General features: G+C 38.4%; 1 protein-coding gene across 2 annotated transcripts in view; it reads right to left on the bottom strand.

Annotated features, from left to right (window-relative positions):
* LOC133634025 (rhomboid-related protein 3-like) overlaps positions 1-6,280 on the bottom strand; it is a 101,893-nt gene extending 95,613 nt beyond the window's left edge. For both annotated transcript variants that reach the window (XM_062026935.1, XM_062026936.1), the window contains exons 1-3: positions 5,976-6,280; positions 5,372-5,835; positions 2,782-2,805 (exon numbers count right to left, since the gene is read on the bottom strand). In XM_062026935.1, coding sequence (XP_061882919.1) covers positions 2,782-2,805; positions 5,372-5,491 — 144 coding nt within the window. In that variant the 5' untranslated portion in view covers positions 5,492-5,835; positions 5,976-6,280. The remainder of the gene's footprint in view (positions 1-2,781; positions 2,806-5,371; positions 5,836-5,975) is intronic.
* Positions 6,281-15,365: the final 9,085 nt, after the last annotated feature.

Genomic DNA, 15,365 nt, shown 5'->3' with positions numbered 1-15,365 from the left:
ATCCAGAGGAAGGTTGCTATTGTTCTGGACTATCTTGCCCGTTGTGTAGAAAGTTAACCAGTTGGCTTGCACAAATGCAGCCTGAAGAGGTTTGGGGACCCTTAAATATACATGCTTCATTCTATTACATATCACTCGTATTTTGCTCGGGAGTCCGAATTAGGCCGGAATTTTACAGTTCCTTAGCTACCTTCTTAAATAAATCTCAGTTTCTTTTTTCTACCATCAATGCACTTCAAAATGTTCTGTCCTTTTAATTTGTGAAGCAAATAAACAGTCTCTTCTTCATTACAATTGTTGCTATTTTTATTGAATGGTACCTGCTTCCGGGTTGTATTATGCGCGTGGAGACTGACGCATGCGCGATACAAAGGGTCCTCTGGGGCCACGTACACCCCCTCGAGAGATCTGGTTTCCAATCGCATAGTCCAGGTGTGTTAGTCTGACTTCGCAAGAACCAAACATGATCGAATTAAGGTGTTTCCATGGGTAATAGGAGGCTTATTTAGAGCCAAACTATTTGAGAACTCTGACTAATTTAGTGCATGGACATGTACTGAATTAAACACAAGGAAAGGCCAACCTTGTTTGCTTATTGGAGGACATTTAGATGTTCACTGGCTGTCCATCTGGTACTTGGTTTTTTATGATATCAGACCGATATCCCATATCAATATCTGATCGGGAAACCCTCTACTGCAAACGGCGAGCCCCTCCAAACCCCTAACAATTGGACCAACTCATTGTGCGGCGTGAGGAGGCAAGTTGAATAAAAGAGCGACAGCACATTTGTAACCGCCAGACCGGGCGTTGACCTCGCCATTTGGACGAGCTCTCCCTTTTTCATACTGACATCCACTCCGGCAAATTCAAAGCCGCAACATAAAGGAAGACTTAAGACTTTATGTGTGTTCATTGAGGATGCTCTAATAGCAACACACACAGGAACTCCATACACCCCCCATCAACCCCAGCGGTCTGGCTTTCCCGTAATCCCATGTGACCTCAAGTCTCTGCAGAAAAGGGTGAGCCTGACACGAGCCTCTGATTCACCCCTTAACATCCCATATGCACACACACACACACACACACACACACACACACACACTTATGCATAAAATTCTCTCTAAGAGCAAGAACGGGGCCCCAGGGCAGGCAGGTGCTGGGGCAGCCGGCCAGAGTGAAGACTGTGTGTCAGTAGGGGGCCTGTTCACCGTCTGCCAGCCCAACCTGCTGCTTGCATCAGCTCGGCTGGTCTGTGTTTCCCTCTTGGCTTTACTACCAAACGGGTGCGGCTAATAGATGCATGCACCCAGGATTGTGTGTCACATTAATTGCATTGTCAAGGCCAAAGGTGACATCCACAATCTAAAAAGCGTGTCCCTGCTCCGGTGTCAGTCTGCAAAAGTTTGCGTTGACAAAGTCACAGCCGATTTTTTCAAACGGGCCAGCAGCAGGCTTTTAAAAGAAGGATTTAAAGCAAGCAGCATGAGGCACAGTTTTAATCTAAAAAAAAAATACATTTGCCTAATGAGCCAAAACGAAAACAGAGCAGACAGGAAACAGGAGCAGCCAATCTTCACCAGCTGAGTCCATTTGGGATACAAATTGAACCGCATTGGTTTTGCCAGCGCAAATGCCGTATAGCTCGGAGGCATAATATAAAAATCGAACACAGCTGAGGCCGCACTATTCGGAAATTCTAAATATATTTATTTTTGGGTGGGATGGCTGGGGGTAATACGCTCCCAAAGTCATGTGAGCAAGACAGAGATGATGTCAACATGTGTTATGCATTTTTTATCTTTGGATTTGGATGAGAGAGTGAAGACAGTGTTTCGAACAGATTGACAATCTATTTGTGGTTGTGGGGGTGCGGCCAGGGTGGTGACAATATGACGTCATCGAACATTTGCATATTGGCTATGATGCATGTATCTTCTTTAAAAAGGCTAAATAAAAGTGTGTGTGTGGATGCGGCCTAATTTTTAAAACAAATAACGTAGTCAATGTTTTGTAGAACATGATTGCCAAGAGATGCCAGCAAATATATCACCTGGATGGTGAAAATAGGAAAATAATGAAAAACAGAAGAAAAATGCCACTGGAAGTCATGTGAAGTGCGCAGACTCATAATCAAAGCAACAAGACTCCACATTGCAAAAATTGAAGTCCACGCAAGATTTTAAAAAATGAAATAAATAATCAATAATACTTATTTTTGATTAAAAATCAATGTAATATCTGTAGAACAGAACAAATAAAGATTAACTTGCCAAAACACACAATTTATTTTTCTGTTAGCAGAATAGTATTCCTATTTCATGTAATCATAGTATTACTATTTACAACAGTGCAACATCAACATATACTTCCTTGTTATAAAATTTAATCAAGACCTATTAACAGGTGTTTACTTCTTCTTACACTTGTTACGTTAAAATATTACTTAAAACATTGCATGTATTAGGTATTTTACTATGTAAACAGTTTGACACTGGAACTGATTATTTCTATGTATTCTTATAGGAAATATTGTTATGAAACCTTAACAGCATCCCTGTTGTGATTGAGTTTGACAATCCAGTGTTGTCAACAAGACACATAGATCAAATTTGAAAAATACTACACAAGAAAAGCCATTTATCCACTAAAAAATTTCCCTTGGATGTACTAAATTCTACTGTAAGAACTTTGTTGCCCCTTATCAGCTAATAACTAACACAGGTCCGGTACACATTAAAAACACACGAGCACATGCAAGCATCTTCTGGTACATACCTTATCAAACAGAGCCTTCCATTGCTGAGGAGGGAGAAGAAGAAAATAATAAAATGTGAGTGAATTGGAGGATTATGAAGGTAAAATCAAGCTAAGAGGCAGGTGCCAAAATGATGGGGCATTCATGGAGCGCCTCTTTGGATAGGATGTTACTAAAAATACTGTCCTAATAAATAGACTGTGTATACTTGGTTATTACCTCATCACTGTGTTCAAATAGCCTCAGCTAAAGACAATATCACTGAGTACAAATTAGCTGCTCTCATTTGTGTGTGCATGTTCAGCAGGGATGTCCAAAGTTTTCCACTGAGAAAAAAGTAAGTACCGTATGCAAGAGACAATTTTATTTTTTTTGTTACTTTTTTTTTCATATTTCTAAACCTCTTTACAGATGTCATTTCAGGTTTGTGCTACAATGACAAGGGTATTAGTTGGAACACTTTATTTATACTTATTTAATTTAATTTTATACAATTTTAAATAAAGCTGTAACATAAAAATGTGATAAAAAATGTATGATGTGCTATGTGGATATAAGTATTGGGACAATTGGCCATTACAGCTACAGAAAGTGAAATTGTAAGACAACGCACCCCAACTACCTCTCTTGTTGCAAGACATACTAGTTTTATTAATCTACTACAACAAAAATATGTGACGTTTGAAGAGGTTTTAAAAACAAGCACTCAGAATTAGAGGCCGATAAATGCGTTAAAATGTAATATCGGAAATTATCGGGATCGGGTTTTTTATTATATCGGTATCATTTATTTATTTTTTATTTTTTATTAAATCAACATAAAAAAAACACAAGATACACTTTCAGTTAGTGCACCAACCCAAAAAAACCTCCCTCCCCCATTTACACTCATTCACACAAAAGGGTTGTTTCTTTCTGTTATTAATATTCTGGTTCCTACATTATATATCAATATATATCAGTACAGTCTGCAAGGGATACAGTCCGTAAGCACACATGATTGTGCTGGTCTACTAAAAGTACTAACCTTTAACAGTTTATTTTACTAATTTTCATAAATTAATAGTTTCTATGTAACTGTTTTTATATTGTTTTACTTTCTTTTTTATTCAAGAAAATGTTTTTAATTTATGTATCTTATTTTATATATTTTTTTAAAAAGTACCTTATCTTCACCATACCTGGTTGTCCAAATTAGGCATAATGTGTTAATCCCACGACTGCATATATCGGTTGATATCGGTATCGGTAATTAAAGAGTTGGACAATATTAGAATATCGGATATCGGCAAAAAGCCATTATCGGACATCCCTACTCAGAATTGTTGAATAGTGGTAATTCACTTCAAAGTATGCCCACATGTGCAAAAGGGCTCTTTTGATAGTAAAGGTTGCACACCAATGATCTTGAAGATGGCTTTTCAAATTGTGGCACTGTATAATACAGTAAAACTTTGATTTACGAACCCCTCATTGTACGACTTTATAATTTATGAACCACAGATTGAACCTTGTTTCAGTGTCCAAACGTTTCATCTATTCATTGCTTGCCTCAAAGCACAGCGATTGTGGGCGGGCTGATCGATCTCAACTGAGCACTGCTGCTGCTGTTAGCTACTGTGCTATTTTGTGTGACTTTCAAATGTTGTTTTAGCCTTTTTACAACATTTTGTTCTTTATGTTTCTGAAGCTGCCACACCTCCCCTGATGTTTGAAGAGACACTGTTGAGGTCACAGTTCACTGAGGATATAAGACATGGGTATCCAAAGTGTGGCCATTTGCGGCCCACACCTTCAGTTTTGTTGGCCCGTAGCATATTGTCGAATGTAAAACAACAGAAAAAAATGGAAAAAAGAAAAAGAACGCAGAAAGACGTAATGTAATAAGAAAAAGCTGACATTTTGGTATGAATAACAAATACACTTTGTCACTTATACCACAAAGCTGACACAAAGTGTTGACTTTAAATATGTGTTTTTAGCATTAAAAAAATAAAATAAAATAAAAAGAATTATCAAAATGGCCCATGCACTTGTTGGGAAAAGTTTGGACACCCCCTGGTATAAGATGATGAATCAAAATCCAATGTACATTATATTGCCAAAAGTATTTGGCCACATGCCTTGACTCACATACGAACTTGACGTGCCATCCCATTCCTAACCCATAGGGTTCAATATAATGTCGGTCCACCTTTTGCAGCTATTACAGCTTCAACTCTTCTGGGAAGGCTGTCCACAAGGTTGCGGAGTGTGTTCAGTTTACGTGGCTGAGTTGCTGTTGTTCCCGAACTCTTCCATTTTCTTATAATAAACTTATAATGACTTTGGAATATTTAGGAGCGAGGAAATTTCACGACTGGATTTGTTGCACAGGTGGCATCCTATGACAGTTCCACGCTGGAAATCACTGAGCTCCTGGGAGCGGCCCATTCTTTCACAAATATTTGTAGAAACAGTCTCCGTGCTTGATTTCACACACCTGTGATTAGGACACCTGATTCTGATCATTTTAATGGGTGGCCAAATACTTTTGGCAATATAGTGTATATCTGATTGACTGATTGTTGTGTCCCAATACTTAAGTAAAAGTAACTAAGATGTACTCACGTCCTCCGGAGCCACGGGAAGAACATCGGTGCTCTCCAACACTTCAATCTCCTCTCCCTCGGCATTGGCTGCTACCGCCGGGGAGGAGGTGACCGTCAGCTCCCGGTTCCCTCCTGCCATCCTCGGGCAGCGGGCGCTGGTCTTCTCCTGAAAATCCCCTTTACCAATGATTCCGCATGGTTTTGGTACAATCCTATTTGGCTCCTCAGGGTGTTTCAAACACTACAGACGGCTTGAAGGGGAGCATCTGGACCACCACCATCATCATCATCATCACCATCAAACCAGTTGGAGTACGAAACGCATTGAAGAAGGTGCTTCCACAAAGATATCCACTGGGGGAAAGTTTGCATAAAATTGCAATGAAATAAAAGTAGCCGCGCGCAGGAGAGATGCTGGGGAGTAGGCAAACAGTCCAAGTTTGGGAAGCAGGATGCTGCGCAACAGCAGCAGCACGGAGGAGTCTGAAAGCCCCCCAAAAAATGACATCATCAAATAGTGCCTAACAATGTCTGAATGCTTGAAGCAACATAACACTTTGGTCAACACCGACACGGTCTGGCTACGTTCATTCTTATTATAAAAAAAAAGTGCGTCACAATACCTTTACACGTCTTTTCCAGCATCTGCCGCCGTCTCCACCTTGTGGAAGTCCTGGAGGCGGCGTTGACTGGCGTCGTCCTCGGCTGGCTGCCTGCTGGAAGTCCCGGGGGGGCTCCGGAGCTCCGTTACGTCCCACATGAGGTGGGAGGGGACAGGATGGTAACGCTCTCCTCCCTCGTGGTGCTTTTGTTTGTACGAAGTCAACGACATACCAGCAACACACACACAAAAAAACTAAACTATATATTACCGCTCGTACTGACTTTTTTTCCCCTATTTCAATGTGTCTCCATGACAACACGACAGTCATCCATGATAAAAACTTAAATAGCATTTCGGCTAGCTTGTCAAGCAACAGGTTAGCTCGGTCATTTCCGGGGTCACGTGACACGTTTCACGCGCCAGGTAGAACTCACAGATGCCCCCGCAGTGTTCCCTCTAATTTTTCATGTGTGAGCAAACAAAAAACTCCCTGAGCATTCAGTGGAGCCCATGTGAGCAACATCAGACGTGCACACTGTGGCTACACCAGCAGCACACCTGCCCCAAACCTGACTAGATAACAAGTTGAATCTCCATCCATCCATCCATTTTTTACCGCTTGTCCCTTTCGGGGTCGCCAGAGCCTATATCTTAGCTGCATTCGGGCGGAAGGCCGGGTACACCCTGGACAAGTCCCCACCTCATCGCAGGGCCAACACAGATAGACAGACAACATTCTCTTATTATTATAATCAAATGACAGCAGTCATTTCCATTTCTAATATAAGTGTTTAGGCCCACTTACAATGACAATAACAAAAAATATTGTTTTGAATGAACTGTGTACCGTATTTTTCGGACTATAAGTCACAGTTTTTTTTCATAGTTTGGGTGCGACTTATACTCAGGAGCGACTTATGTGTGAAATTATCAACACATTACCGTAAAATATCAAATAATATTATTTAGCTCATTCACGTAAGACAGTGGTTCTCAACCTTTTTTCAGTGATGTACCCCCTGTGAACATTTTTTAATTCAAGTACCCCCTAATCAGAGCAAAGCATTTTTGGTTGAAAAAAAGAGATAAAGAAGTAAAATACAGCACTATGTCATCAGTTTCTGATTTATTAAATTGTATAACAGTGCAAAATATTGCTCATTTGTTGTGGTCTTTCTTGAACTATTTGGAAAAAAAGATATAAAAATAACTAAAAGCTTGTTGAAAAATAAACAAGTGATTCAATTATAAATAAAGATTTCTACACATAGAAGTAATCATCAACTTAAAGTGCCCTCTTTGGGGATTGTAATAGAGATCCATCTGGATTCATGAACTTAATTCTAAACATTTCTTCACAAAAAAATAAATCTTTAACATCAATATTTATGGAACATGTCCACAAAAAATCTAGCTGTCAACACTGAATATTGCATTTCTTTTCACAGTTCTTTTTGACAGACATTTAAAAAAAAATCTCACGTACCCCTTGGCATACCTTCAAGTACCCCCAGGGGTACACGTACCCCCATTTGAGAACCACTGACGTAAGAGACTAGACGTATAAGATTTCATGGGATTTAGCGATTAGGAGTGACAGATAGTTTACCATAATATGTTACGTTAACATACCAGGCACGTTCTCAGTTGGTTATTTATGCCTCATATAACGTACACTTATTCAGCCTGTTGTTCACTATTCTTTATTTATTTTAAATTGCCTTTCAAATGTCTATTCTTGGTGTTGGGTTTTATCAAATAAATTTCCCCAAAAATGCGACTTATACTCCAGTGCGACTTATATATGTATTTTTCCTTCTTTATTATGCATTTTCGGCAGGTGCGACTTATACTTCGGTGCGACTTATACTCCGAAAAATACGGTACTTGTATTGTTTGTCTGGGTGGAGGTCCTGCTTTGGAAATAATTTGTACCCCTTTCAGACATTGCATTTAGTTCACATTAAAACATTCGCATGTTGCACAATGAGATGTAAGCAGGGGATCATGTGTACATTCCTGCAACTTCCTGTTTGTAAAAAATATATTTTTATTAGTAGTTATTTAATATATTAACAGCATTTCATGATTAATATTTATAAATTAAGATTCTTAATAAATGACACTAGAACAGGGGTCACCAACCTTTTTGAAACCAAGAGCTACTTCTTGGGTACTGATTAATGCGAAGGGCTACCAGTTTGATACACACTTAAATAAATTGCCAGAAATAGCCAATTTGCTCAATTTACCTTTAACTCTATGTTATTATTAATAATTAATGATATTTATCTTTGTGGAAACACTGATCATCTTAATGATTTCTCACAATAAATATATATAAAAACAGATACATATCAATATGCAACACTTTATTTTTATATTTTCTCTAAGTGCACATTTTTCAAATTGAACATTTTCAAATGATCACTTCTAAGACAGTCTTGTGAAATCACAATATCCCATTTTAACTAGCTAGCCACTAACATTTTTTAACAAATCATGAATTAGAAAAGGCTGATTCACAAAGATAAGTTGAACCAAACAGGCTTGCGACCTTCATAGCTGCTGCGCATACACCACTGTACTTTTCTGTGTCAACAAGGCACCAAAGGTTTGGTGCAGCCTGGTGGGCTTTGAGGTGGAGGTCATTTTGCAGTGTTACAATTTCAATCTCCACCAGTTCAGCATCCAGGTTGAATGTTGCACTTAACTGCTCAGCAATGCATGATATGTCCACGTTCATGAAAGGATTAGAAATGAACGACACACATGGCTCAAGCTGATCCAGGTCACAAAACCTGTTCTCAAACTCTTGCCCAACTCTGTTTATGACCTGAGAGTACTTTTCTGCAACTTTGTCAAAAGTCTCAGATGCAGAAGCATTGTCTTTCAGCACCATCTGCACAGAGGGAAAGTGCAGCACTTTTTTTTTCTCTGTAAATGCCAGCTCACTGGTAAGTGCTGCTATTTGAGCTATTTTTAGAACAGGCCAGCGGGCGACTCATCTGGTCCTTACGGGCTACCTGGTGCCCGCGGGCACCGCGTTGGTGACCCCTGCACTAGAATGAGCACACATTTGATTGCTAAACCATAGTGTAACGACCTGGAATGACACCTTATGTGTGGTGTTGGAGTTGTCCGACTTTCTGTGTGGCTGTAAACGCATCACTGGCTAAGTGCCATATGTGCATGTGTTGGCGCAAGTGAGAAAGAGCGAGCGGCTGCTGTTGATATAACAAAGTTGTTTTTGGTCTGGTTTGTACTGCAGAAAATGACCACTTTTGCTAGATATCTTTTTTTTTTACTAATGTTTTGGTGATGTATTTATGGCCGACAATAAAGAGTTTTGCTCAGTAAAGTGATTAAGATTTATCTGAGAGCCAGATGCAGTCATCAAAAGAGCCACATCTGGCTCTAGAGCCATAGGTTCCCTATCCCTGCCTTAGAGGGAACATTGTGCCCCTGAGGTCAGTGTTTTTCAACCTTCTTTGAGCCAAGGCACATTTTTTTGATAAAGAAAATCCGGAGGCACACCACCAGCAGAAAACGTTAAAAAGACGAAACTCCAGGTTGTCGTGCCTTATTTTGAGTTTGTTGTTGTTTTCCTGTGTGGAGTGCTTTAGTTCCTGCCTTGCGCTGTTATTTTGGTGGCCTTTCCTGTTTTGTTGGTGTTTTCCTGTAGCAGCTTCACGCCTTCCTTTGAGTGCTATTGCCTGACCTGCTTTCTATTGGCAAACAGGACTATTTCAGTTGTGCGGACGCGTTCCTTCTTTGTGTGGAAATTGTTGATAGTCATGTCATGTTCAGATGTACTTTGTGAACGCTGTCTCTGCTCCACACGCTGTAAGTCTTTGCTGTCGTCCAGCATTCTGTTTTTGTTTACTTTGTAGCCAGTTCAGTTTGACTTTTGTTTTGCATAGCCATCCCTATGCTTCATTGCCTTTTCCTTTCTGTTTTGTTCATTTTTGGTTTAACCTCTTAAGGCCCAAGCTGTTTGTTTACATGCTTTTTTTCCCTCTTTGCTATTTGGGTTTATTGGACCCTAATTAGAATAAAAACTAAGAATCATCTTTTTATATGATGTACTTAGTCCATAAGTAACAAACATGTACTTAGTGACATGCTAATTCTTATTTTTAGCCTTTTTTTTTCCAAATTCCATTGTATGTTATACTCTTCTGACACCACCAGGTAGCAGTATAATTGTCCACATAAGGGCCATAAGACCCAAATTCAGTAGTGTAGACAATTTTGGAAATAAGAGCTAAAGGGCACTGTCCACGCATGTGGCCACTCAGGCCTTTAGAGGTTAAGCGTTACATACCTTTTTACCTGCACGCCGTCTCCCGCTGTGCTCTGCATATTGGGGTCACGACAAACCATCCTTGACGCGTTTCGACTTCTACAAAGCAATTAACAACCTGCTGCCACCTACTGATATGGAGTATTACATGGTTACCCTTCCGAACTCTATACAGCACAGACACTAGACAACGACACATTATTTGCAGATTATAATTATTGATTTGCAAAAAATATTTTATGGACCAATTTGGTGAAGTTGCATAATTTCCCACGGCACACCAGACAATATCTCACGGCACACTGGTGTGCCGCGGCACAGTGGTTGAAAAACACTGCTCTAACCAACACATTTTACACATAAAATAGGCTATTTTCAAGTAGAAGTACGTCATGCCTGCGTACAATATCACAACAAATGGCAATCATATGGTTATTGTCAGTACTATCCAGGGGCGCCGAAAAGGGGGGGTAAAGAGACGGATTCTAGGGGCCCATGATGGAGGGGGGCCCAGAGAGGCCCCTAATGATGATGAAATTATAATACAGGGGGCCCTGTAAAGATTCTTTTCATGGGGCCCAAAATCCCTAGCGGCGCCCCTGGTACTATCAGAAAACAAAGACTAAAACCAACTACAACCAACTCTAGCAATGGTTATACTGGTGAAAATAAGTAAGAGCATGCTTAGCAGCCTAATGTACGCCCAAAACTAAAGAGAAGACATTTTACCAAGGTATGCCTGTAGGCTACTGTTTCAAACGTTTTATTGGTTTGCAAACAATATTTTTTTGACCAATTAGGTAGAATTGCATCATTTCCCACGGCACACCAAACAATATCTCACGGGGGATGAAAAACACTGCCCTAGGTCAATAAAACTTTAGTTTTATGGGTGAAAAACAATATGCCACAATAGTTTTGTCCGTAAAGTGAACCAACCGAAAAATTGTTTTATCCATCATCTTTACGGTTTTGGTAAGAAGAACACAACATTTTTGTGCAAAACAAAAAGCTTGACTATACTGTATTTTCTATATCCCATATTACCATTGTTTAACATTACCTTAAACTTCTCTTGGTTTTGGCATTTTCTGCAGTTCAAGCCACACTTTTTCAGTCTTAATGTAAACGATACTGCAAAAAAAGCAGTTTTTCATCTTAGTTCCATGTATGCATTAAAGCATCACATTTGTTGCATCGACCATCTTTATCTTTTTATTGGATAAAGTAGCATATGTCCACATGTCCAACACAGAGGACATTGGAAAGATAACTGGATGTTACCAAAATAATTTCAAACTATCGATTTAACACATGCCTAATAACCACTATGTTTCCGATATGAGTCCGATATCAGGTATGGTATGGTATGTTTATTTTTGTCATAAAGAAATACAATCATGTGTGCTTACGGAGTGTATCCCTGCAGACTGTATTGATCTATATTGATATATAACGTATATATTGTGTTTTTTATGTTGATTTAATTAAAAGAAAATATATAATATATATATTTTTTCTTCCTGTAATTATAGTTGCATATTACTCACAGATACAAAGCCTCCAAGGCAGAAGCATATAAGAAAGTATTCAGTAACAAACGTGTCTGTATCTTTAAATTAAATGCATGTGAGTGTGAATGTTGTCTGTCTATCTGTGTTGGCCCTGCGATGGGGTGCCGACTTGTCCAGGGTGTACCCCGCCTTCCGCCCGTGTGCAGCTGGGATAGGCTCCAGCACCCCCTCTACCCCGAACATATATACATATATATATATATAAATAGTATATATACATATATAAATACATACATAAATATACGTATACATGCATGCATATACACACATATATACATGTACATGTGTATACATACACATATATATGTATATATATATATATATATATATATATATATATATATATATATATATATATATGCACACACATACATACATACAAATATATATATACATACAAATACAAATATATATATACATACAAATACACATACATACATACATACATACATACATACATACATATATATATTTTTATATATATATATATATATATATATATATATATATATATATATATATATATATATATATATATATATATACATACACGTACATATATACACACACACACACACAGACATATTGTATATATATATATATTTACTTACATATATACTATATATATATATCAGTGGCGTGCAGTCACTAGAGGCAGGGGAGGCACGGCCTCACCTGCCATCATGGAAAGAAAAAAAAAGTAAAAAGAAAAAAAAAAAATTAAATTGTTATATGTATCCAGTGATTATACTAAAGTTATTTTCCATTTAACTTCACCAGTTTTAGATTATTTTTATTTTTATTTTCACATTTGCCGTTCAAATACTGAGAAGAGACGGTGCGGTGATCAGCAGCCAGTTGAGGCACGTCACTGATTTGTGCCTCAACATGGATTGTGTGCAATGACTCGGCTAACTGCTGGCCTGCTGTGCAGTGAGACCGTATTGCTATATGAATTATATTATACATTTCCATAGTTTAGTTAGCTGAGGTGTATAATGTACAGTGTATTTTGTCAACAACTGTATGTGTGTAACGTATTTATTGTGCTGAGCGATCATAAAACTGGAGGCTCGTCTCATAACCCCGCCTCCTGGTGCCAAGCACCTCCGCCGCAGAATGCACCGCCCGACGGGAGCGCCGCGGCCACACCAACCAAAGCCCACACCCAAACCCTCCACGTGCAAGACCGAATCCACCCAAAAAAAGTCACTTAACAAGAAGCCAAAAAGTGCAAAAACAACAATGCTCGCGCGGCGCGCCGGAGGAGCCGTGAACAGGGACACAACATTAGGTACACCTGCACTGCAGCGTGGATTTCATATTTCATTCATTCACAACTCCTCCAACACGAACACCACTGCTCCCGCACTTATAAGTAAAGGTAAGACCATAATAACGTTTTTTTTTATTAAATGTGCTTTTTTGTGTGCTACAGTTTGTAAGTGTAAAGTTAAAGTTAAGTATACCAATGATTGTCACACACACACTAGGTGTGGTGAAATTTGTCCTCTGCATTTGACCCATCCCCTTGTTCACCCCCTGGGAGGTGAGGGGAGCAGTGGGCAGCAGCGGCGCAGCGCCCGGGAATAATTTTTGGTGATTTAACCCCCAATTCCAACCCTTGATGCTGAGTGCCAAGCAGGGAATAATGCTGGTATGAGCTTTTAAACATAACCCGTTAACTGCTGCCAATCAAATGGTGAATAAGATACTCTTTAGGGTTCATATGTTTGTAAATCTGACTGTGATGAAGTCCGTGCCTCACCTGACATTAACCTCACTGCACGCCACTGATATATATATATGTATATATATATATATATATGTATATATATATATATATATACATATATATATATACATATATATATATACACACACACACACACATTCATACATATATACATATACTGTATATGCATACATACATACATGTACAGTATATAGACACATATATACATATATGTGTATATATATATACACATATATGTGTATAAACATGTGTATGTATATACATTTATATGTATATATGTGTGTATATACTGTACATATACTGTATGTATATACATACATATATATGTTTATACATACACACCCAAATCCTGAATTATGTTTTTACAATTGAAATTTTTCATACAAGCGAAAGTAGAAGAGTGGATGGGAGCGTCAACCAGAGCCCTAAGAGATACTGGTTTACTTGAGTTAGCCTCTATAACCAGCCATAACGGAGGATTATCAAATGCTTCAAAATATTTAAGAATTCTAATGTTGGTGGCCCAGTAGTAAAACCTAAAGTTTGGAAGTGCTAATCCTCCCGACGCAACCTAATGAATTATTGCTGCCACTATATGTCGCCAAAAATATTTACCACTCCACTTCAGTTTAAAGACAGCGTAAGTCCACTACAGATGGTTACTCATAAATTGGCTAGTGTTTTTCATACCTACCATTGTTTTTGTTTGATTAATTTCACTTGGTCAATAATTTTTTAACATTCCACACTACAAAATGATAAAAGCATGCATTATTCGTGCTGATATCGGCATGGTATCGATAGTGAAAAAGTTGCATCGAGGCGCCGCTTAAAAAAACAAAACAAAACATTTTTTTACCTTTAAAATCACAATAGGATACATTCATAAAATGTACTTCTTAAGTGCCTATACAATATGCTGATGGGTATAGCAGCAAATATTGGGAACACAGAAGCAATTTAGAATATTGGATATTATTCAGAATATCATTATATATGACCTGTTTTGAATGCAAGATACATAATTTTGCAGTATTGTTATTTTTTTTTTCTATTTAAGTTGTTTTACCTGTGATTAGCTGTAAGTACAAACACTTTCTGTTCATAGTAGTCTGTTATAATTGTCTAATAAATGCTTATATCTTGTCAAATTGCACATCATCTTCCTTCAGAGGTTCTGAGGGAAGGGAGCATCCATGCTTGTAAATTCCAGGTGTTTTAGAGCAGTGATTCTAAACTGTGTTACGTGTACCACTGTGGATGGAGCATCTAGTGGTATGCCTAAGAATAACATAATCAAATGTTTAAACACAGTGTTACTGTTCAAACAGTGTTTAATGTTACAGTGGCCACACATTTTAAACATACTTGTTAAATAAAACCTCTGCCTCGTTTTTAATGAATATTTAGGCATACTATGCTACTGTACTTTAGCGTTGGTCATTATGGTGGTACTTGGAGAGCCAAGTGTTTTCTGAGGTGGTACTTGGTAAAAAATGTTTGAGAACCACTGATTTAGAGGAAAGTCCCACACAACACCCACTGGAGTGTGGCAATAAAATGTTAATTAGAGGTGGTATTCAGACAAACACCCATACATTAACTGTGCAGACACATAATTGTGGGGTGGAATCATGTGTGAGGCAGTGGGGTGCGACACGAATGCGCTCTGTAGTGTGACAGTTAATCAACACTGGCAGAATAACATACAGCGTTAAACTGTGAAAAAGAAAATGTTGACATGTTAAAATGGAAATGGACAAAAAAAAAAAA

This window comes from Entelurus aequoreus, linkage group LG18 (assembly GCF_033978785.1).
Source record: "Entelurus aequoreus isolate RoL-2023_Sb linkage group LG18, RoL_Eaeq_v1.1, whole genome shotgun sequence".
Classification (NCBI taxonomy): Eukaryota; Metazoa; Chordata; class Actinopteri; order Syngnathiformes; family Syngnathidae; genus Entelurus; species Entelurus aequoreus.
This window is presented reverse-complemented; position numbering and strand designations above follow the sequence as displayed.